General features: G+C 47.7%; 9 protein-coding genes across 9 annotated transcripts; 4 read left to right on the top strand and 5 right to left on the bottom strand.

The window, feature by feature from the left end:
• Positions 1-479: 479 nt before the first annotated feature.
• On the top strand, positions 480-1,626 carry FSST1_005669 (SET domain-containing protein; the record flags this gene model as incomplete). Its single annotated transcript, XM_083231968.1, has 3 exons — positions 480-533; positions 586-1,099; positions 1,163-1,626. 3 exons carry the CDS (start codon positions 480-482, stop codon positions 1,624-1,626), a joined length of 1,032 nt encoding a protein of 343 aa, XP_083089099.1.
• Positions 1,627-2,039: 413 nt separating this feature from the next.
• On the top strand, positions 2,040-3,026 carry FSST1_005668 (uncharacterized protein; the record flags this gene model as incomplete). The annotated part of the gene is made up of 1 exon (XM_083231967.1): positions 2,040-3,026. The coding sequence occupies one exon, from the start codon at positions 2,040-2,042 to the stop codon at positions 3,024-3,026; it is 987 nt and encodes a 328-aa protein (XP_083089098.1).
• Positions 3,027-5,765: 2,739 nt separating this feature from the next.
• Positions 5,766-6,132, top strand: FSST1_005667 (uncharacterized protein; the record flags this gene model as incomplete). The annotated part of the gene is made up of 2 exons (XM_083231966.1): positions 5,766-5,866; positions 5,922-6,132. The coding sequence occupies 2 exons, from the start codon at positions 5,766-5,768 to the stop codon at positions 6,130-6,132; spliced, it is 312 nt and encodes a 103-aa protein (XP_083089097.1).
• Positions 6,133-7,762: 1,630 nt separating this feature from the next.
• Positions 7,763-8,649, bottom strand: FSST1_005666 (uncharacterized protein; the record flags this gene model as incomplete). Its single annotated transcript, XM_083231965.1, has 2 exons — positions 7,763-8,441; positions 8,537-8,649. 2 exons carry the CDS (start codon positions 8,647-8,649, stop codon positions 7,763-7,765), a joined length of 792 nt encoding a protein of 263 aa, XP_083089096.1.
• A 493-nt stretch (positions 8,650-9,142) lies between these two features.
• Positions 9,143-10,306, bottom strand: FSST1_005665 (uncharacterized protein; the record flags this gene model as incomplete). Its single annotated transcript, XM_083231964.1, has 2 exons — positions 9,143-10,133; positions 10,194-10,306. 2 exons carry the CDS (start codon positions 10,304-10,306, stop codon positions 9,143-9,145), a joined length of 1,104 nt encoding a protein of 367 aa, XP_083089095.1.
• Positions 10,307-10,962: 656 nt separating this feature from the next.
• Positions 10,963-12,651, bottom strand: FSST1_005664 (ATP-NAD kinase-like domain-containing protein; the record flags this gene model as incomplete). Its single annotated transcript, XM_083231963.1, has 4 exons — positions 10,963-11,331; positions 11,380-12,401; positions 12,471-12,521; positions 12,570-12,651. The coding sequence occupies 4 exons, from the start codon at positions 12,649-12,651 to the stop codon at positions 10,963-10,965; spliced, it is 1,524 nt and encodes a 507-aa protein (XP_083089094.1).
• An 858-nt stretch (positions 12,652-13,509) lies between these two features.
• On the bottom strand, positions 13,510-16,068 carry FSST1_005663 (peptide alpha-N-acetyltransferase complex A subunit NAT1; the record flags this gene model as incomplete). Its single annotated transcript, XM_083231962.1, has 3 exons — positions 13,510-13,949; positions 14,008-15,117; positions 15,165-16,068. 3 exons carry the CDS (start codon positions 16,066-16,068, stop codon positions 13,510-13,512), a joined length of 2,454 nt encoding a protein of 817 aa, XP_083089093.1.
• An 832-nt stretch (positions 16,069-16,900) lies between these two features.
• Positions 16,901-17,549, bottom strand: FSST1_005662 (caffeine-induced death protein 2; the record flags this gene model as incomplete). Its single annotated transcript, XM_083231961.1, has 2 exons — positions 16,901-17,424; positions 17,483-17,549. 2 exons carry the CDS (start codon positions 17,547-17,549, stop codon positions 16,901-16,903), a joined length of 591 nt encoding a protein of 196 aa, XP_083089092.1.
• A 1,621-nt stretch (positions 17,550-19,170) lies between these two features.
• On the top strand, positions 19,171-21,517 carry FSST1_005661 (ankyrin repeat-containing domain protein; the record flags this gene model as incomplete). The annotated part of the gene is made up of 2 exons (XM_083231960.1): positions 19,171-19,601; positions 19,648-21,517. 2 exons carry the CDS (start codon positions 19,171-19,173, stop codon positions 21,515-21,517), a joined length of 2,301 nt encoding a protein of 766 aa, XP_083089091.1.
• Positions 21,518-22,418: the final 901 nt, after the last annotated feature.

Genomic DNA, 22,418 nt, shown 5'->3' with positions numbered 1-22,418 from the left:
ATCAGTAAAAGATACCTTCATAGGTGCCGATCTTCACTCACAGGGTATCAACCAATCAGAAACCGATATATGCCCAGCTAGCACCCACCAAGTCCGCTATTTTCAGTGCCTCACCTTGAGTTTGACCATCTGCTGGGTAGCAGAATAAATGGCCTCTCAAGTCTTAGGGTATAAAAATAAGTAGTCTAAGAGCCGGTACCTAAGTAGCTTAAAGTGACCTACTATTTTTGTCTCTTATGATTCCGGCGGTCAATTTTTCTGGTATCCTGATGATTGTCCATGCTTCCAGTATCGACAGCCTTCTGTAACCGATCCAACTTGAGTGTATCTGATTTAAATCGTGCCGTATAGTGGGTAGCTATCACCTGGAATCGTTGGCTGGAACCAATCTGACCCTTTACCTATTTTCCCCAAGCCATCCAAGCAACAAATCATTCTCTTCATAATCGCTCTCCTTAGTAGTTTACCACTAAAGAAATATGTCCAGAATGCAAAAGGCAACGGAACGTCATTTTTATTATCACGGCAAAGAGGTACGCTCTCACAGGTTTTTGTTTCATGCGCACTAACTGATTTTGAAATAAGGGTTACCAAGAAGAATGCGACAACTGTCACTGGTGTCAAATACGCTCTTTTCCTACCCACTCGACTCTACCAGTTACGGTAGTTAACGACCAGGACCCTGAAGTTCTTCCCGATGATTTTCGCTTCATAAAAAACGTGGTACTTGGTGATGGAGTTAAACAAGCTGAGGATAGCTTCCACAGCGGCTGCTCCTGTGATAACGACGCCGAATGCCAGTTCACGGGCTGTCATTGCCTAGCTGATCTAGATGAAGAAGACTCCAGTCAAGATGAAGATGATCCCTTTGGGGATAACATCGACGGCATGGATGTTGACCGGCCGCGCAGGAAAGCGTATGCCTACCACGCCCATGGCGCAAAAGCTGGCCTCTTGCGATCCAAGTTCTACAACTCAAAAATGCCTATATATGAGTGTCATCAGAGCTGTGCCTGTAGTATAAACTGCCCCAACCGCGTTGTCGAGCGTGGCAGGACTATACCTTTGGAAATCTTTCGCACTGAAGATCGAGGATGGGGTAAGCGTATACTCTCTCCAAGAACATGTGTGCCGTTCAGTTTACTGATTTTATCTTTCGCAGGAGTAAGATCACCTGTACCTATCAAGAAGGGACAGTTTGTTGATCGGTATCTGGGTGAGATCATCACATCAACGGAAGCAGACCGCCGTCGCAGTCAGTCTGCCATCTCGCAGCGTAAGGATGTTTACCTTTTCGCGCTGGATAAATTCACCGATCCAGACTCGCTCGACACCCGGCTCAAAGGGCCTTCTCTCGAAGTTGACGGCGAATTCATGTCTGGCCCAACGCGCTTTGTCAACCACTCTTGCGAGCCCAACATGCGAATCTTTGCACGCGTGGGCGATCATGCTGATAAACATATACATGATCTTGCCTTGTTCGCGATCAAGGATATACCGAAAGGGGAGGAGCTTACATTTGACTATGTTGATGGAGTTTCGCATGAGGGAGAGGAGCCAGGAGAAAAAAGCCACATGACACCATGTCTGTGTGGGAGCAAGAATTGTAGAAAGTTTCTATGGTAATAGATTCGTAAAAGGGGGTGGAAAGAATTGGTCCTTTGTGGCAGAGGTATCTGTGTGGCTCAAACAAGGTACCATGTCACCCTTTGAGCTATGTGTAGGAATTGTATGTATGTCATGTTGATTGCGGTATTAATTGCCAAGGTGACATCTGTTTCTTTGGAGTCGACAAAGCTCGGAATGAAAGAAATATTTAATTGTTTCCTCCAGTGTTCTTTGAGCATACCTAGTAGCACAAAGCGTGTATAGAACGATGGCAATCTAGACCTTTCTTCTTTACTTCTTGTGCTCAGGTATAAGCAGCGTGTCCAGGGCAGTTTTTGGGGAATCACACCTTTATAAGTAATATTCCACCTTCCAAGGGGACTGGGGGTTCCTCACTATGACCATCGACTTCAACCCTCGAATTCCACATCATGGGAAACACCGATAGTACTTTGAACTCAGGTCATTCTAAGACTTCCCTTTATGGCGGTCGCTTTAAGGCACCAGGGTATCGCACGTTGCGACGCTCTCAACTTATCCGCAGAGCCCTGATCCTCCGCCAAGTTTCTCAGGGGAGAGCGAACCCGTCAGAGGTCTGGTGCAATGACAAGAACTGCAACGAGGAGCTTGGAATATTTTCAAATCCACTCCTACATTTGACCGACTTGCCGAAAAGCCTCGAGGGGCTTCCCGTGGCGGTTTACTCTCAAGACTTCGCCGATGCAGTGATCGCGAAATTCTTCAACATCCAGGACACCAACACAAAGGAACACAAAGTTCGAGGTCTCTTATCCTTTATAGATTCACCACCCGTGCGAACTGCGTTTTGGCACTTTATTGCAGAATACAATCGACGCATGTACCGACTCTCTGATGAGGACTTCCATAAGGCTCTCGTGAAAGCTCAACCGGTCTTTCTGGACATCATGTTCGGCATCAAAACAGCGGCAAGGGCTCAGCTGGCTCACAGCTATATCCGTCCCGAACCCGAGGTTAAAGACAAATGGGATCTTCAGCAGTTGATTTTGCGTTTTCTTGTATGTTCTGAAATTTGGCGTCAGCAAAAGACACCGCGCTCAGAGAGTTGGAAGATTGGTTCTCGGGAAGGGGTGGGACATTTCATGACAGCCATGCTGTTTCACTACAAATTGATGTGGCAACAGAACTGTTTCGATACTGATTTCATACGCACGAACCATGTGTGGGATCGAGTATGGGATCTTTGGCTACACAAGTATCCTCTTGGGGACCCTGACGAAGTTATCGATGGTGATGTCTTTCAGTTGCGGGATCATATTGAGAATACGGAGCAGGAGGTTCTCGACGACGTGGGATATCTGGGTGGCATTGGACAAAACAACGATACTTATAACCCCGTACAGTGGTACCTGGGCAAGGGAGAGTATTTGGTTAAGTGACGGAAGGGTTCTCATTGAGGAGTCAATCATTGACGGCAGTTTGAGCGTATTCTTTTCTTTTTCTTAGGTACTGAACATTGGCAATCCTCCGTGACAGTGTAACATTTCTTGCTAGTGATTGGCGAATCGTTCCAGATTGAGAAAAGACGTCAGTCTAGGACCTGACCTTTTAATAAGTAGGTGGTGAGCGTAGTTCTCAGAGCAAAACAATGTGCGACCCCAATAGTAAGTCGTTTCGGAGATGTCTTGTTGTAAAGATGAACACAGTCACATGTCCCACTGTAGATGGATGGATGGTTGTCCCAATGGACATAAAAAACATACAACAGCGGGGATTCGCTGGTCGTCACCGACCCAACTACTAATCCGCCGGTTAGTGGCTTGACTATGGGAGAGCGGACGGGATCCCGTATTTTCCACTACCTTTGGTCGTATGTGCTGATGTGTAGCTGTTAGGATAACTATAACTGATAGTTTTCCAATCCTAGCAGACTTGCATTCTATAGTTGATCGCTTCCTTAACTCTGTGCACCTAGATTGTTTAATCAAGGATATCTCCTCAGTATCGGCAAGATACAAATGATCCTCAGCTTTGTTAATAGACTTCGAATCGTGATGCTGCTCGTTTTGGGATACAGCGCTGGAAGTCACTGCGCAGTAACCGGGCCATCTTTCCTCATCGATGTTCGGAATGTCTAGTGGACTCGATATATGTACATCATCTGCCGGTCCGGATCCGCGCCCCCAAGACCCTGGCTTCAAACGGTGATGCTCTAAAAGTGGTCCTGGACATTGTGAGACCAGTTTTTCTACCAGTGGCATAAAAAATAGACCGAGAACGGACATTTTACTTGAAACAAGCCTGATCAAGACCGAGATACGACATCAATATGGATGAGGTTAATTGGCAGTGTTTCTTACTGGTACAGAGTGATGTCTGAAAGATTCCTGATATACCTACAGGACAGAACAAACTCTTGGTCTTGTCTACGTAGATTAAACTACATAGTATGCTGTTGCAGCCAAGAAGACCTATCTATGCCATGAGATATCGAGCTCGGTATTTAGTACTAAAAAGATAAGGTCGTGGAGCTTATACCCTGGAATTCTCCATAACTACTGCAGAGCCGATTGAGGTTCGAGACGGCTGTTGAACAAAGTACGTTTTATTGCCTGTAACACATTATAGATAAATGAGAATATAGCACAAGGGCAGGCAGGGAATCTTTCCTTTGTGATGAGCTTGTTTTCATTGGCCTTGTATTATAGCGGTCAAAACAACGGGACGTGTCGACGACAAACAGAAAGGGAAGCAGATCATTGAGGGGATACAAGTCTAATGATTGGCGGGCTGATCTTCTTCCCCTTCGTGAAAACAGTTAAAGCTGACTGTGCAGGGCGTGTGAGGAAAGTGCAAACACCACAATATTGCACTTTTTACTCAAAAGGATAGGTCGAGCTCGTCCGAGACACGACTGTTACAACATATATTATTGACCAAAGGTATAGTAGAATGCGGGGGGGGGGGGGACGAAAAGCCGCCGAAAGGGCTGCAAAAGACAATGCAACAAAGTGTTTGCGAGACAAGATATCTCTATATTTACTTGATAATTTCTCAGCTACAGCAGTTATAGTCGGATAGGTGATTGAGTAGTGGTGCCACAAGAGTCGGAGCTTTCCTAGCTGTAGTATCCTAGGAAGAAAACGAAAGCTCCTTTAGAAGCTGGATGGACAGGCCACGGTGAGGTCATGGTGGTGAGATTAGAGCGGATGCCCCCACTACTGGCCGCACATGATAATTCTGCTTGGTGGGAGCTTCTTTTGGTCGAATGTTTGCGGGTTCCTGCGGATTGCCTTCGGAATAAAGACATAAATTGAACCAACATATTTGACACCTAGCTTCAAACTGGAGAAATTGTTTGATTAAATTGCTGTGAATTATCTCTAACCACGAACCTTTTTGTTTGTTATTTACCCTTTTGAGGCCTGCCTAGACTAGAACATATCAATGTTCGTTTTGGACTAACTTGATTGACCTTGGACTGCAAGTGAAAATCCAAATGTCCAATCCGATTCTTCCCAACCCCGCCATTTGAAGCTCATCCCGCATATCGTACCACGCTCCATTCCCGCACCGTTCACAGCTTTCCCCACTTCACCCTCTACGGGGGGCCTGTCTGCCTGTCTACTGTAGATTGTCGTTGTAGAGGCAACTCCTACCGGTCACTAGACGCTAGGCACCTGATCCAGGTGATCGGCTTCAGTGCCGCTCCGCACAATCTGGGGCGCACTCACACCCCCGCCCCACTTCACAATCAAGACGGCCATCCCCATGCCCTTAGAGGCATGTTGTCGTTCGATCATGGGCATCAGCCAGGCCAGGGCTCTCTTTACCTAGTCTGAGATGATGCAGTTGGTGTGTTCTTTTCATGTATATACCTGGCCATATAAAAATTAAATCAGGAGAGACTTATATCAATACTCCTCCCCTCCTTTCCCCCAACGGTTTTTTTCATAATTGAGTTTCCTCCTATCGATATAGACTACCTACTTATCTGGTTCAAGTACGGATTACCATTACCGAGTTACATTTACTTATAGTACCTACCTACCTACCTCTTGTGCTGTTAGACTACGGCACCCCCTTGCCAAGTCAAGTCCTTGGAGAACCTTTCGTACCTTTCCTTTCCTTCCTTCCCTCTCCTCACGTCTCCCCTCGTCTCCTCTTCCTTCCTCACAATGATGCGTGTTCCTCGACAAGCATTTTCCACTGCCGCCCGTATTCACCCCAATATTGTTCCTCACCTTCGTCCCCAGAAGAGAATGTCTTTTGGAAGATTGTAAGTATACTATGTATGCCACACGACTTCACTCCACACGCTGACCACTCCAAAGGGCTAAGCCCGTCGCGGCTATTGTAGCTGTTGGCTACGGGGCAAAGCTCTCTCTTGACATGGTGGCGAAACGACGCATCGCTCAGATGGAAGCCACAGAGCGCGAGAATGCCGCCTACCGAGAGCGAAATGAAGCCTTGATGAACATGTATGGCGATCGATCAAGCCTCGACGAGCTCGAAAAGGCTGTGCAATTCTACGAAAAACGATAAATAAGATCCACGTCAAAACGAAAAGAAAAAAAGAAAGAAACACAAACCAAGCCGAGCCGAGCCGAGTAACCCTTGTCCTACACTTCTTTCGTTTTTATACATCTGAAGCGACGGCGATCACTCACTCCCATGGGAATGGAATATATCGGAGTTTATTGGCACGGATACTACTACGATCTGAACCCTCGAAATTGCATGGAACGGCGTTAAAAGGAATACCATTTGTTTGCCATGTTGCTTGAAAGAAACCGATTATCCGACTTGTTGATTTAACCCCAACATTTACTCTGCCTGGGCGTCTCATCATCAACAAAACAACATCGGTAATGAAGTGTTTACGAAGTCGATCGATCCCCTGTGTCGAATAACACCTGGTCTGGTCTTCTTGATGAATGGTGCCGGTGTAGTGAATTCAATAGATTATTACACTGGGTTTATAAATATCTACAATTACACTGATCACATTTATTCATTCATTCACTCCCTCACCCACTCACTGTCACTAATGAGTTCACATGTCATCAGCTCTATACTCTTAACATATCTGTGTTCCCTGCTTTCTATATCTATCATTTTCCACATGCTCAGCTAGACGATGATCTCGACTTGGACCCTTACCTTGCCTTGCCTTGCCTTGAAAATTTACCCTCCAGCGTCATGAGCCTCGCTGGATCACAGGCCGAGGTTTCCCGCCGGCTAACCTAGTATGTCCGAGCAGAAGGTCGGGGCCCACCTCCGAGGACTCAACTTAGCCGGCTCTCCCTATGTCCCTATCCGGCCAGTCCTAAGGACTTGAATCTGACGTTACCATGCCGCGGTGATTGATATCCATTACGTCCTGGCTTGCTCCGGTGGTCATATTCCGCGATTTCATACGATAGCGACACCAAAAATTTATCAAAGTTTTTGCTGTCTAGCCAAGGTTGTTGAATCTGAGCCGGGAGATTCCTTGATGCGATTGGGTAACAAAATCAGAACGTTGGTGGGAGATAGATTACCGATTAATCCTTCAGGGTGAGTGATCTTGTATACACAGGTTCTTATAGAAATAACCGAGATATACGGTCAAAGAAACAAGTAAATATTGCTGCATCAGCATGCAATCAACATGCAATCAACAGTGGTGACATTCGTGAAGATCAAGGCACACCAATCATCTTGCTTGCCGTTTCGGCAACTATTTTGTCGTAGCTCAGAGTCTATTCCTCTACTTACCTAACCGTGAGATCTGAGATCTGAGATCTATATCTCAACAACCTTGCTGCTGGAGACAGTATTACAAACGCATAGGCGTGTCTTTTCATGACAAAGGTTGAACGCAAGTGTCCACAGTTATATGTCTGGGTGTCACGACACCGGAAAGATTGGCCGTTAAAAGCCCAAGGGACGAAATTAGTAAGTCTTATGCTACTTCGACCAGGTTTCTTAGGCTGTTTATTTTTTGTACCATAAAATTTTGCTAGCTTCTCTTTACGCTCAGGTTTAGCTACTGTGTTGTGGGCTTCTCAAACGCTTCTCAGCGTCATTCTTGGGGTATATATTGAACAATCATCATTTCCTCCATATGGTCTTGATTATCCTTCCAAAAAGTGTCCATCGACTTCCATTTTCAGCCTTGTGATCAATAGATCTAGACAGGTCCAGGCCCGACCATCTCCCGGCGCTTAATACTTTTCAGCCGGATCTGCAGCTCTCGAAGTTTGGTTGCAAAGCCACGGGAAACGGCAGCTACAAACTTGGGGCGATCCATCAGCTCTTCCATGGTGTCGATCCATGCACGATAGCTGACACCTTCGCAAAAGTAGGTGATCATTCGCTCACCCATCTCGACCTGCGCGTTCTGCTGCATGTTCAGTACCTCGTATCCGTCGGCGAAGTCTCGCATAATGAGTTTCTGTATCCCTTCGTCGCCCTCAGTCCGGTAGAGGGCGCGATGGCCGTTGCCGATTGCGACATCCGTACATCGCATAATGAACTCACCCATGTCTGGGCTGATAAAGCGGTCGCAAAGCTTGTAGACCTCAATATAGTCACGCATAGGAGTCTTCGCGGCCATAGTCTCAGGATTCTGGGCCGGACGAGGAGGCGTGTGAGGGACGATGGAAGAGTGGCTGTATGCAAGCCCGATGTAAAGGCCGAGATACCTCGGCTCAATCTCGTCATCTTGGAATTCCACGACCCCTTTCTTAGCCTCGACGAAGCGTCCAGCTAGGCATCCTTCGAAGTACTCTGAGTTCTTGGTGAGTACACTTCTGGCGACATGAAAAGTCTCCGTTTTCACTCTGAGCTCTACCATCTGCTCGTCACCCCTACATAAACAACCATGTCAGCAAATCATTCACTATAGAACATTCGATAAAGGTAAATTCAAGAGTCCGGAACTGAGGCAAGTAAATGTACGCACTTAACGAGCCAAGATGTGCGGCGGTCCGTGAAGACGGTGGATTGTTGTTCCTCAGCTGCATCCTCCTTGGGAGCAGCCCTGGTACGCGCCCTTTTGCGAGTTGGTTGCGGCATCGCACGGTCGAAAGCCTTAGGAGAGGAAGTTCAAATGGTATGTGTCGGGCGGGATATAGCAAGTTCAACTTGCAGCTGAGCCTGTGCCAGGTTGTGAAGAGGGAATGTTGGTAAAAAAGACTCCTGGGATGAGTTGAGTTGAGTTGTATCCTGACACCAGGCATCGCCTGAAACGCCTTTTCGGGTTGGTAGCGACTGTACCTGAAGAGGGCTCGCACGCTTCGATTTCAGGCCTAAAAGTTGAAGGCTTAATTCTTAGAGTGCATTGTTTGATGTACGCTCAAGCGCAAGGCAGCCGCCGTCATCAGTGTTGTGAACGAGCCCCGTTGGGGGCGAGTCACTAAAGCACTGTGTCCCTCAAGCGAAAGAACCACAAAACATAACGGCTGTACAACAGCCTCAATACATTTGAAGGAGTAATAAGCAAAACCTCCTAAGTTAACACTTCTTGTCTGATAACTCGTTCTGGTACCACGGCACTAGCAAACGAACCTCATCTTGCTCTTAGTCTTTTAATAGTGACCTTCTCGTCTTCCAGTTCCCACCCGACATTGTCCTTCTCTTTCAACTCATTCCACTTGCGACCGGCGGAAAATTCCAAGTAAGGTAAGTCGACGTGAAGATACGATTTCCCAAAGCATTTCAGAGTGTGAAGTCTCATGTCATCATCTGCCCACTCCGTCAACTTGAGGCAATGGCGGTCGACTTGTTGCTTTGCAGCTTGCCACGAGACGTAGTTGTCATGCGCCAGTGCTTTAAGGATGTGATCCAGCTTCTTGTTTCTGATGTTGAAGTCTTGCCTGATAAAGTACGCCTCCGTCAAGTCCCTACGCCGACACGCGGCATCTAGCATGAAGTAGCCAGCAATTTCTTCAATTTCGCTTTGGACCATCGGAGTCCACACAGCCATGTATCGAAGAAGGTGCAGAATCGCTGGGTGATATGACTCAGGATGCTTGGCAAGAATAGACAGGCGAATGGAGAAGATGTAGGCTTGGATGGAAAAGAGATCAGCTCGCTTGGTCGCCACCAATCCTTCTCGAAGCTTTCTCAGTGCCATTAGGACATCTTGTAAGGATTTTGTGTTGTCGGGATCCTCAATGGCAGCCAGCATAGCAGTGGTTGGGCCACTTGAAGGAATGATTGACCGGAGAGCCTTCAATGGGCCTGCCAGCGAAGATGTGAGCGAAGCGACAAGATCGTCTGATGACAAATCAGCAACCTTGCAAACGCCCATAGCATCTGCAGCTGACGTCGAAGAGGGTTTTGATGACACTACAGCCGTGGATGTTGCTGCTGATGCTGGTACATATCCAGGTGGAGGTTTAGTATATCGCGTGGCAGGGGTTGAATCGACTGCTCTTATGTCAAGAGCTTCAAAACTGCGTATGATTGAGTCCTTATCACCCGCTTCGGTGCAAAATGCAAGGAAGCGTGAAATGATTTGGTTGTAGTACCATTCCTGGGTTTTGTGGTTAAGCAACCTGGGTATCCTAGTCAGCCTGCCATTGATAAGCCAGCATGATCGTATTATTAGTAGATACCTATCGTCTCCTTTAGAGGGAAGTCCCATATCCAGCAACGGGTCTTGCTCGACGGGCTTCAATCTTCCCCAAGGCCCTGAGGGCATCCTATCACCTCGGCCTCGACGGGGCATAGTGGGAATTTCTAGAGTGTGTTTAGTACCAAGAATTGTGAGATGTGAAAACAGAAGTCCCTTGATGCGATATCACAAGGAATGGCGTGCTACGATGTGTTAGTTCACGTAGCCTAGCTACGTGTTGTTAAGCCTTTAATAATGAATGAATGAGGTTGCTGTGAGAGGTCCGATGGTGGGGTAGCTGTTTCCAGCCTGACCCCGACCTACTAATCCACTGTTGGTTTCTACGCCCATTATCATGATAACCCTAGTGGTACCTACCTAGGTAGGTAGGCATCTACCATGGAAGGTGCCATTTACCTTGATTTGATGAGGGATGCTGTTCAAATAAGAGAGTGCCTATAATACATCTTGTAAGAGGCTCACTGGTTTAGTCGACACACTCAAAGCAAGAAGCAGCCTGGGCAGTGTGCTAGTAGTAGGTATTGTCATCAGATATATAGCATATAGCTTAACAGAATTTCATTGATTACCGCATTGATTACCGAATTATTAAACCTGCTCCCATTAATGGATTTACATCTTAAAAAAAAAAAAAAAGGATCTTCTCGTGGGTATCATCAGTCGTTGAGAAGCTCTTCTTCTTAACCGCTGCTTTAATTGTCATCACCAAAAGGTTCGTCTCCCAAATCCAAAGGTCAAAAATGCTGGCCTTAGCCGTGGATACGATCAGCCAATGTTACCCTATCCCACCCGTTTGGCCCTGAGGCTTCATACTTGCCAGACTTTGAGATGACTCTTCCAAGACCCTGGTGGATCTCAGCCTGGAACGGCCCAAATGGACACTTCTCGCCATCAATGCTGATGTATCCATCATCTTGATCACGAGGAATGATGCGATATGCCGAGATCTTCTTGTATGTGGCGTGCGGGTTGTCGAATAGTCGCTCAGCTTCGACGTCAAGAAGAACCTTGATCGCAGTGAGAAAGGGCAGATCACCATCAATAGTGACGAGATCCATCAAGCCATCGGAGATCAGAGAAGCAGCGAAAAAGGGAGCATCGGGTGACATATATGCCATCTAGAACTGTCAGTACCATCCTGTGTAAGTCCTGGTTGGGTTACTTACATTACCAGCATAGAAAGTGCCAACTTTATCGTACGGGATCAACTCCCAGCCTTCAGGAAGCTCGTCTTTGATTGTGCCATACTTCAGTTCTGGCAGGCCAGCACCGTCAGTTGCAGATTCTGCCTGAGTGCTCTTCACCAACTGGGCGAGGCTTGCAGTACTCGCATGGTGCTTATAGTGTGCCTTAACACCCTCTTTTTCCTCAATCTCAACCTTGACCGCCAGATCGAACGGATAGCATTTTTTCTTGTACATGCGTTGCACAACACCCACTTCAAATCGCGCACTCCCCATCCATCGCATGTTTTCTGTGCCGAGATCGCATTCAGCAATGAGACCCAGCGTCTGGGAAAGAAACGAAATGATGCGGTTGTTACCGGATGTAACTGATACCAGATCCAACGGGGTCACGATGCCTTTGACGATAGCCAGAGCGGCAAAAGAGGGCCGATGGGAACCGTAGAGGTTGCACGAAAATGCATTGCCTGAGCCGCAAGGGATGTGACTGATGGCCATCGTAGACAGCGCCTGAGCAGCATCAGGCCGCTTAGCAAGGCCGTTGAAAATCTCGTGCGGCGTGCCATCTCCGGAACACGCCATAATGGTATCGTACCTAGACAGGTCGGCGTTTTGCGCCAGCTCGACGGCCTCGCCGCCACGCTTGAGGATGACGACGTCAAGTTGCATTTTGGCTGCATCGAAGAGCGGCTTTACCTCGCTTTCCCACTGCTTGATCGCCTTCCCAGGACCAGAGTTCGGGTTGACCAAGACATAAGCGCGTTTACGAGACGGCGCATCACCGTATGAGCGTGACAACAGGGTCTTGACAAAAGTCTCGGTCGGCGTTGCGCCGTTCCCCTCACCATCGCCATCCTCCTCCTCAGCAGCAAGTTCAAATTCCCATTTCCCAGGTTTGATTAGCTTTTTCGAAGCGTGGATAGCATAGTCGATCGTGATGTGGTTGTCGGCGAATTCGGCCCATAGCACATTATAGAAGGGGATAATGTCCTTGGAAGATCCAGCTGGAAAGTAAACAATAAGCGGTTAGCGACTCGTTCTATACCAGCCAATCTCGTTATCATTATTCTTACTACTTGTAAGAGGAGCACAAGAAGAGCGGCCAGTTTTCTTGGCAATCGGGCCTGTTCATGATGATCAGTCAAAATATTGGGCTAATGCTGTCCACGTACCATTAAACTCCAATCCATCGGCTCCAATAGTCAGTCTCTTTTTGCCCTCCAATAAGAGCCGCATTCCAACGCCATCTTCCATTTTTCGGTCGGTTTCTGTGATCATCGGAGCGAAGGAGCTCAATAGGCTCGTTAGAGTGGTGTTGTCGATCGCCTTGAATCGTTTGGTATCTCTGGTCGTTATATTGAAGACGGGTGCGCAGCCTTACATTCGAAGAAGACAACTAGAGTAAAGAAACGACTTAGGGTAGTAACCTGTATAAAGGAATGAGTGAGATTAAAATTGATTAAAGAATGACTGTTTACAACTTGATCGACCGGCTTACGCGGAAGCCGTCTGACTTCTGAGCTGGGGTGTGATGGTGTAGGATTCGCGATCCGCGGGGCGTGGAGATTAATTGCTTAAGCACCTCGGTACCTTGTAACCCGTCCGAGCCCCTGAAGCTTACCTATGTACAGCTGGGGCCAGCTGTCAACACCTATATACAGTTGTAAAGGCACTGCCGCGATAATTCAGTATGAGCAACAACTCAATCAAGGGAATCTGAGACTTACCACGTCCACATCTGACACCCTTCGCCCCCTTCAACCCCCCTCTCACATGTAATGAATTTAAAGCTTGTTCTAGACAGTACATTTGACCAAGACTAATGGCGCATGTTTATTCTACAGGATTTTACGTTGACGTTGACTTTTCCGCATGTTCCCAAAACTCCTTGTCCCATCATCCTCTGAGCCGTTCCGTGCGCCAGTCTGCCTATCATCATCGCCATCCCCACATGTGCCCTTTGAGCTTACCTAAATCAAAGGCACCTAGGAAGACAACCATCGGTCCCATGCGTCTCTATACGTCCTGACAAAGCCAATATCTTCCACTAACAGGCATGTCGTATGCATGTCGAACCCCCTTAACTTTTGAGTATCATGAAATATTGGCAACTTATGCTAGTCTTGTTACGTTGGGGAATTTCTGTTGAGCAGCCTTCTTGTAAGACTCCTGGGAGCTCCTCCAGCTCTTGAGCACCTCAAGGCCCTCGATGGCATCCTCATAAGTGGCACTAGGGATATCCAGGATGCTACAAACACCTTCCTCGCTCTTGGTCTTGTCTTGGCCCAGTAGCTTCTGTACCTTGACAGCGGAAAGAACGTGCCTAGGGCTGTCCTTGTTGACCGTCAAGAACTCGTCGTTAAACTTGACCAAGTCCGTAGATGGGTCCACGATGTTGAACTCAGCTTTCAACACGTCAAAAACCTTGGGTTCGATATCAGTTGCTGTCTTCAGCAGCTGAGCAAATGCCACAGTATGTTCATGCACTCGGGGTGATTTGGGATCAAGTGCCGATGCAGCTGTGAGGCAACGGAGGGCAAGAACGTATTTCTCTGCGGGCCCAGCGTGTCAGTGGATACGGGATCGTTGTTCTGATGATATTAAACTTACTGCGGCGCATGTAGACCTCGAAGCCAGCAAACTGAGCGTTGATGTTCTTGGGGCTAAACTGAAGCAGAGGGTTGATATACTTCATGGTATCGCCGAGAGGATCGGTAGTTTCGGCCAACTTCAATCCGAAAGGATCATCGTCTTGTTTCTTTACCTCGCCCTCCTTGCTGGCCTTATTAGGATCTTGCTTGGCCTGTTGCTCGGCCGCCTCCTTCTCAAGGCGCTGCTGCTCCTTCCTTGCCTTCTTAGCAGCCTTCTTTTTGGCCAAAGAATCCTCAGCGTCTTCAGCATCAGTCCCGTTGACGCCATTTGCTGACGGCTTATCAGCAAGCTTGAGATAGATCTCAACCGCATCCAGAGCAGCACGGGAAAAGAAAGGGTGGTCGCGAATGTGATCTTCCCATCGCATCATGTCGATGTAGGCGCGAATCTGTCCCTTGCGCAGAGAGAAGCTGTGGAAGTCAAACTGATCCTCTTGCCACACCTCAAAGATGGTAAAAATTTGCTTGAATCTCTTGAGAGCCAGTGCGATGTTGCCCTGGCGCGCGTATGCTTCACCGTCTTCTGTCAAGAACCAAACACTCTGCATATCCAAGAGATCTGCTAAAGGGCCACCCACAGTCTCTGCACGAGTGAAAAGTCCAACCGTCTTGAGAGCCTTTTCGTTCTCGTCGTTGCGAAGTTGGTATTTAGCAGCCTTTGTGTTGATGTATCTATCCTTGAGGTCAAGCTTCCTGGCTCGGTCCATCGCCTTGGAGGCTTCCTGCAGATCACCACCGTGCTTAATAATTCGGGCTTTGGTCATGGCGTAATCGACGCTCTTGGGGTCTTTCTCGATTGTCTTGTCGACATACTCCATGGCTTTCGCCAAGTCGCGACTAAGATAGTAATTGTAGTGCTGTGCAAGATAGTAAAGCGCCGCCGCCTCTCCCTTGTCTTTGCTCTCGGAATCCGCGTCCTGGGAGTTCAGGTAGTTTTCAGCCAGTTCGCGAAGGGTTTCCTTCTTGAAAGAGTCGGAATACAGGTGCTTGAGGTTTGCAAACGTGGATGGAACTCCTTTGTTAAGCATCAAGGTCAGATAGGCCTCGGCAGCTTGTTTGAAGTCGACACCTGTTTGAAGTCAGTATGTGCCTCTGATTGGGATATTCATTACTTACCGGAAAGAAAATCCAACGGGAGTCGGCGTGCAGCATCACACCTAGGTAAGTTCTTAGCATAATCATCATAAACAGCCTTGCGAGCCTTGGCATCGTCCTCTGGAACTTCCAGAACCTCGAGAAGTTTCTCATAGTAGATGGGATGCTCTGAGTTACGGTCGAGTAAAGCGCGGTAAGCTTTTGCAGCCTCTTCCTTCCTGCCTAGCTTGTGAAGATACTCAGCACGAGCCTCCATGACAGCCAACCGGTCGAGGTTTTGCTTAGCGGCAGTATTCAAATGCTCAAGAGCTCGTTCGTAATCCCCTTGCTCGGCAATCAAAGAATTTTTATACATGATTGCTTCCGAATGCTCGTTATCGAATTTAGAGGGCTTCGTCTTCAGTGTTTCCTCGTAGGTGTTCATGACCTTTTCGGCTTCGGCGGGGCTACCGGAAAGATGGTGAGCAATAGCCAAAGCGGTCCAGCTTTGGCGTGCTTGGGGTCGGGCCTGGAGCATGGCAGTTCGACTCTGAATGTAGCCCTGGTAATCGCGACATTGAATTTGTAGGATGGCCAGGTCACGCTGGATCTGTGCTGAGTCGGGTTCCAGTCGGAGAGCAAATTTGTATGCCTTGATAGCCTCTTCGAAGTTCTTGTTTGCCCGGTGCAGCAGACCGTAGACGTGCCAGCAGATGTGCGACTTCATGTCCATAGTCAAAGCTTCTTTCCCCAATGCGAAAGCCTCTTCTGTCTTGCCTTGCGCATTCAAAATCAAAGCCTTCATAGCAGTGGTGTCCCCATGTTTGGGATGCTTCTTGAGAATAAGCTCGGCGGACTTGATTCCACGCTTGTATTGCTTGTCTTCATAGTATCGGATGACGGAACGGAAAAGCGAGGCCTCCTTGGAGGCAAGAGGTTGCGGCATCGTGTAGTCGCAATGAGATCCCAATCGCCGGTCAATTCGGTACGTAGCTGTGAACGTAAAAGCTTTGTATGTAGTAGTTATTCAACTCTACTACCTATCGACGATTCGAGCTGCTTAGGGCTGGATGAGGGGTGTGCGAGCGAGGGTGACCAGGAAGCTTTGGCGGGGTATGGTGACGATACTTCTCGAATAGAGAGAAGATGGAAAGCAATTGATGAAGGACGAAAATGCGGCTTCCCTGGCCGGAGAGTTCAGATCGGTGCAGTTCACAGCTAGTGATGCCGTAACATGCGACCTTATGAAATGATGTGGACAGGAATTGCTACGGTTGGCCGGTAATTTCTCGGAGCTGTGGTGGGCTACATGAGACGATTTTGGCGGGGCAATACCAATACCGAATCCATGACAGCAAACGCCTCATCACTCATGAGAGTTGGAAAAAGAAAAAAGAGAAGAAAAGTGGCATATGCTGCTAATAATAATAAGTTTATATAAGTCAACTGGTTATAGATAGTTATATTTCGGGGCGATTTAGGTAAAAACTGAAATGTTTTCCGACTAAGCGGATCTTAAACTGCCAGACAATATATGAGTAGCAGAAATCCCTAAGCGTAGGTAATATACACCTTCTATAGTACCTAAGTAGGGTAACAGCATACAAAGAGTTATGCTAAATCACCAACAGAAGCAATACCTAACTCACGCTTAGTGGGTTATTTGTCATTTAATTATTATTAGCACAAGGGGTGATGGTGTTGTACACGTATAGTACCTAATCATACAGTTCGCCTCTCATTCCCTAGGTAGGGAACAAAGTCATGCCATGTCGTTGTTATACAGATGGTTTCGAATTTTGTGCCTTCTTCCATCTGCTGATGTTGTCTTCCCAGCTTTCGAAAGGGTCGCCGCCACATCTTTGCTGCACCACCTCCCATGTTCTATGCCGCACGATACTCTCGATACCTTGCTCTTGTCTGACAAGCGAGGCCAACCTCTCAGTGCGGGCTTCGCGGGGGAAGAATCTACCAGAATATGGATCCAATCGTTCGTCCACAATTCTGTCTCGGTCTTGCTCTCTTTCAAGTTCCCTGATTGTACGGTCCGGATCATCGGGGTCCGGACTTGCCGCTACCAAAGCACAATAATTCAGGACTTGAGTCCGAGCTTCCCAGGAAGGGAACAACACCTTCTCCTTAAATTCCGAACATGACCGAGAGTCGATCTGCTTCGAAGCCGGACGGGAAGTACGTTGGAAGGTAGAAGATGGGTCGAATCCGGATCGTGACGGCGTCAACAGTGCATTGAGATTCTGGGTGATTGAATCATCTATCGATGATCTTGACATTCGTAGAAAGTCTCAACCATGGGTCAGTCAACTATAGATTATGCAATTGCACGATTTAATTTGTCTTACCTCGTAACGTCCCATATGAAAAGCAAAATTGTGGCGTAAGACGAGGTTGTGCTGATGGTTGAGTCATGATATTACTTGGTCGCAAGGACTTCTCTTTCTGAGTGCCCGGCGAGCCCTTCCAGAGTACTCCAGCCAGAGTGGGCGGCTGTATTGGATCCAATATGTAAAAATAAATTTGGTAAACTGGAACTGCTAGCGTGTTGATATCAATGTGGCTCGTAAGGAAGCTGAAACAGGGCCTTGTCTTGTCTTGCTGACCGTTTGACCGTCGATAGTAAAATAAATGCCCGTGTCAACCAGTGATTGTTGGTTCTGTCTTATTAATTTCTGTGACGCAACGAAAAGGCTAAGCTAAAACTTAGTACTAATGCGGTTGTGTGAACTCGAACGCTACGGATAAACCTCGACTCCGCTGACCCCTGATCCCTGCACAGATCCCCCAGCTTGATCCTGGTAGTCCCGATCAGTCACTGCAAGTCAGAAACCTGACTTGCCTGTCTAAACAAGACGAAGTGAAATGTATACGTACGATATGTATGAAGTCCATCAACATGATGAATCAGCACGAGACGTACTCCCAAAACCCATGCCAAAAACAAAGCAAAGCCAGTCCAGCAAAACGCCTGGGGGCAAGTTCAAAATGAGGCACGGTTTTCTTTGCTTTTCGGTTTCAGGGTCTGCATCCTGAATCGCCGTAGCACATGAGAAATCTTCCAATGTTTTTTTGTCCAATGAATCAAGTGGCCACGATCGATTCGTGGAGCTACGCTACTCTCGCAGCCGCCCCAGTGGGTGGCACGTACTACGTATGATAGGGATATACCGCCCTGCTGCTAGGGTAGGTATTTCAAGCATTGATACTCTATTTCCACCAACGCCTCACGTCTGAGAGCTCGGTATATTGCTCTACTAGGGTATACCTGGTCGAGCGGTTTAAGTATGGTCAAGACCAGATGACAGGATCTCAACACCTACAATCAGAGATGCATTCTTTATCCCAGAGTCAGTAATTGAGTTTAACAGGCGCAATACCCTATTAGGCTAGAATTCACTTGAGACTCCGAAACTTCCATTTTAGATAAAAGACGCAACAAAAAACGACTCGCGAAAGCAGATGCAGACGCCACCGTTGGGACCCGTCTGTCGGCGCAGCCTCCAGGCCACTCATTCGACGCCCATTCCGTGTCCCAAGCAGCTGGACACAATAATTGATCCTTGGCCGGCTACGCTAAGTTCAACGCCCGGGATCCCATCTACCACAAACCAACGCTAAGAACCTGACGCTAAGAACCACCAAGTTTGTTGGCTAACAGCATGTACAGTACAGTCTGATTTTGGGCCAGAAGCCCTCTATCTGAGTGTTCTGTGATCTGTGGATTACCTGGTCTTGATATGTGACGACGGTGCGCAGCATGTAGAGCGCGGGCCATCCTCAGCCTGTTGCGTTGCGTTGCGTTGCGTTGCGTCGAGCCTTCATCCGTTTTCTGTTGACGAATTTGGACACGGGGAAAGCGAAAGCACGGGCTGGATCCAGTCATGCTGCATGTTCTTGGTGACATACGTGCAGCCGCCGAATTGTACATTTACCCCCCAAGCCTTCCTACGCGAGTCCAGTCTTGTACAGCCTTTATCACAACTTTGGCTTTTCCAGCAAAATTGATTGCCTACGTTTTTTTCCCTCCCCAAGGATGGATCTCAAAAGTCGGATCAAGAAGGCAAACCTCCAAGACCTCATCGATATTTGCGAGCAACTCTCCAAGGAGTGCAGGGGTTTCTCAAACTGTCTCAACACTAGCCCAGTCGTTTTGGCTGCGCTCGCCAAGGAGTGTCGTGCGATCACCGATGCGCTTGACAGGTTACACGAACTCAGCCGGACAATTGAAGGTGGCACAGAAGGCGTGCAAGCGTCGAATAACGGATTTGTTTATTCTGTTTCCAAGGACGTGTATGAGCTCAGAGCAGCACTGAAACGGATAAGAGGACCAGACAGAGACAGTGGCATCCATCTTAACGAACCACAACTCATAATTGTCTGGAACGAAGCGACTCTGAAGGAGTATCTCGGACGATTGCGCACTCACCAAGCATCCCTTCATACTCTCCTCAACACTGCAACTCGGTGAGCAGACTTCCGTAGCCACCGATATGTCTCTAACATTTGCCAGGGCTAGCTATAGCTTTGGGGAAAGCGATCTGAATAGGCGTCGCGTTATTGAACCCGACATTGAAGTAGACGAAGCCCTCCGAAGCCTCGGTCGAAAGTTCACAGCACCAAATCAACGGTCGATCGTTTTGCCTCGAGTCAGCGATTCTACAGAGATACAAATACTTTTAGATACACTTGTGCCACCTCCTGGGGTCAACTATGTACAAACCAAAGATGTCGCACATGAGCTGCACCACGCCATCGAACAGACGGATGAATCTGCCGTATTCAATATCCTCCTCGAACGTGCAGACCCCAACATAACGCTGGCGGGATCAATGCTGTCTCCCCTGCACCGCGCTTTCAACAAGAACCACATGTTGATCGCTGCATTTCTGATCGTTGCTGGCGCAGACGTTGACGAGCCTACAACTGACGGTGATACAGCATTGATGAGAAGTATCAAATGTAGGTTTTCAGAACAGTTTGCGAGGCTTGTTGTTCACATGAAGGCTCGCATTAATTCAATTGATAATAACGGACGATCGGCACTTCACTTTTCCGCCGCCTCAGATGTTCTCGAGGACGAGACGCTGCCAACTCTCATAAATGCCGGCGCAGATATCAACCTTGTCGATTACGAGGGGCACACACCGCTGCATGTCGCAATACAACATGCCCACTGGTCTGCAGCGACGAAATTGGTGCAGGCTGGAGCAGACCTCGAGGTCCGATTGCCCGATGGGAAAACAGCACTGCACCTGACGATAGCAATGCGCAACCAAGAGTTTACCCAAGTGCTAATATCCCGTGGGGCGAACGTTGACCGCAAGCTTCGTGAGCATACACCTCTGACAATGGCCATCAGTACTCGCTGCACTCCTATCACAGCTGCACTCCTAGATATGGGTGCAAATCCGAATTTACCAAGTCGAAACGGGAACACCCCTCTTCTCGCAGCGGCAGCTACCGGGCATGATGAGACGGTAAGATATCTCATTGCCCATGGTGCAGATCCAACAGAGACCCATGGACAGTCTGGATACACACCCATGCACATGGCGGCGCACAAAGACAACCCTCATATCCTTCAACTCCTAGCTGAATCAGAGGCGCCTATCGACGTTTTAGATAGAAACGGCGAAACTCCTCTCTTGATAGCTGCCAAACTCGGCAATAGTCAGAGTGTTCTTCGCTTGATCAACCTGGGTGCCGATATCGAACGAGTGGGGCCGGATGGCATGAGTGTGCTTTCCCATGCAGTCAAGATGGGCGACGTTGACCTTGTTACTGCCCTCCTAGAGCTAGGAGCTGGGATGCAAATGACGTCTATGTTCCTTTCTAGAGGTAGCAGGGAATATCTGGTCCCCGAGCCGCAGACGACTCCGATCCATGTGGCCGCCCAACACGCTCGAGACGAGATTTTGCTACGACTTGTATCATATGGGGCGTCTCTCGAGAGCACCATCTTCCCTGGTCGGACTCCTTTATCAGTTGCGGCATCTCATGGTCATGTTTCCACAGTTCGGCTTCTACTTCGACTAGGTGCGAATACACAAGCTTTGACTACACATGGCGATACACTTCTTTTTGAAGCATCAGCAAACCTGGCAACACTCAAGATCTTACTACAACAGGGAATTAATGTAAATCACCAAAACGACCGAGGCGCGACCGCTCTTCATTATGCGGCTCTTCGTGGGCACATAGGTGGTGTTCGAATGTTACTCGAGAAGGGAGCTCGACAATACCATGCAAATGCTGTATGGGATGTGTGGGAAGATAGAGATGGCGCAGGAGGCTATCGGCAAGGAACGCCGGCTGGTATGGCTATGCAAAGAGGTTTGGACAACATCGCGGAGTTAATTGAGGGATGGAAATACAACTGACTACCTAGTCGGAACAATATTTGGCGACAAGGTTGTTTTCATGGGTAGGCGGAGTAATGATTGGATGATAAACTGTAATATCCCATATATATGCTCTGTATATACTTGCACTTACTAAGATACCATAAACGTTTTTTTTTTACGATTGTATTTTTAAAATAGTAGTTTATATGTGAATTATTTCTTACTCTCTTTAAACCCGGGACCTTGATGTGGTACTATAGACTACTAAAATAGAGTAGTAGAACATGTAAGCTTTCCACCCTAGCACTGAAGATCGCCAATATCGATGATGCTGGGGATGGTTGTGTGTCCAAGGTAATAATAATAGGTACTAAGGTAAGCAACCCGTCACGAAGTCACGGATATGAGCATCAAGGTACTAAGGTAGGTAGCTAAGACTGAGTTGCAAGAATATTTGCAGAACGGCGCATAGGAAGACCTTCAGAAGCGCAGACGGATATTTTCGGGTGACGTGATTTTAAAAATAATTTATTAATCAATCCTAACAGTAAAGGCAAGATGTCCCACCATTCAACCTCTATGATTTACGAATACGAGACGTCATGACGGTGTTCCAGTGTTGACGTAATGGCTCGAGCGATGGGTGTGGTAGTCCGAGTGTGTACTCAGAAATGTCCATGATGGGCGTATTCAATTTCCTTTACGGTCGCTTTGCTTTCAACGTGTTCTGTTGAATAAAGTAGGAGACTAGGTACTTTCTAGATATGCAGTCTCGTGATTAAGGAGCTAAAAAGAGTAACGCCTAATAAATCGAATTTATTTTACTCGACTCAGGTGGTTTATTCTTCATATCTCGTCATCTCATCACTTCTCTGCGCTTTTTCTTCATATTGTCCGTGGTTACGTCTACGAAGTGTATCATCGATATACAATCTAC

Source organism: Fusarium sambucinum, chromosome I, assembly GCF_050947815.1.
Source record: "Fusarium sambucinum isolate potato_lamoka chromosome I, whole genome shotgun sequence".
NCBI lineage: Eukaryota > Fungi > Ascomycota > Sordariomycetes > Hypocreales > Nectriaceae > Fusarium > Fusarium sambucinum.
Note: the sequence above shows the minus strand (reverse complement) of the source record. Positions and strands in the feature narration are given on the sequence as shown.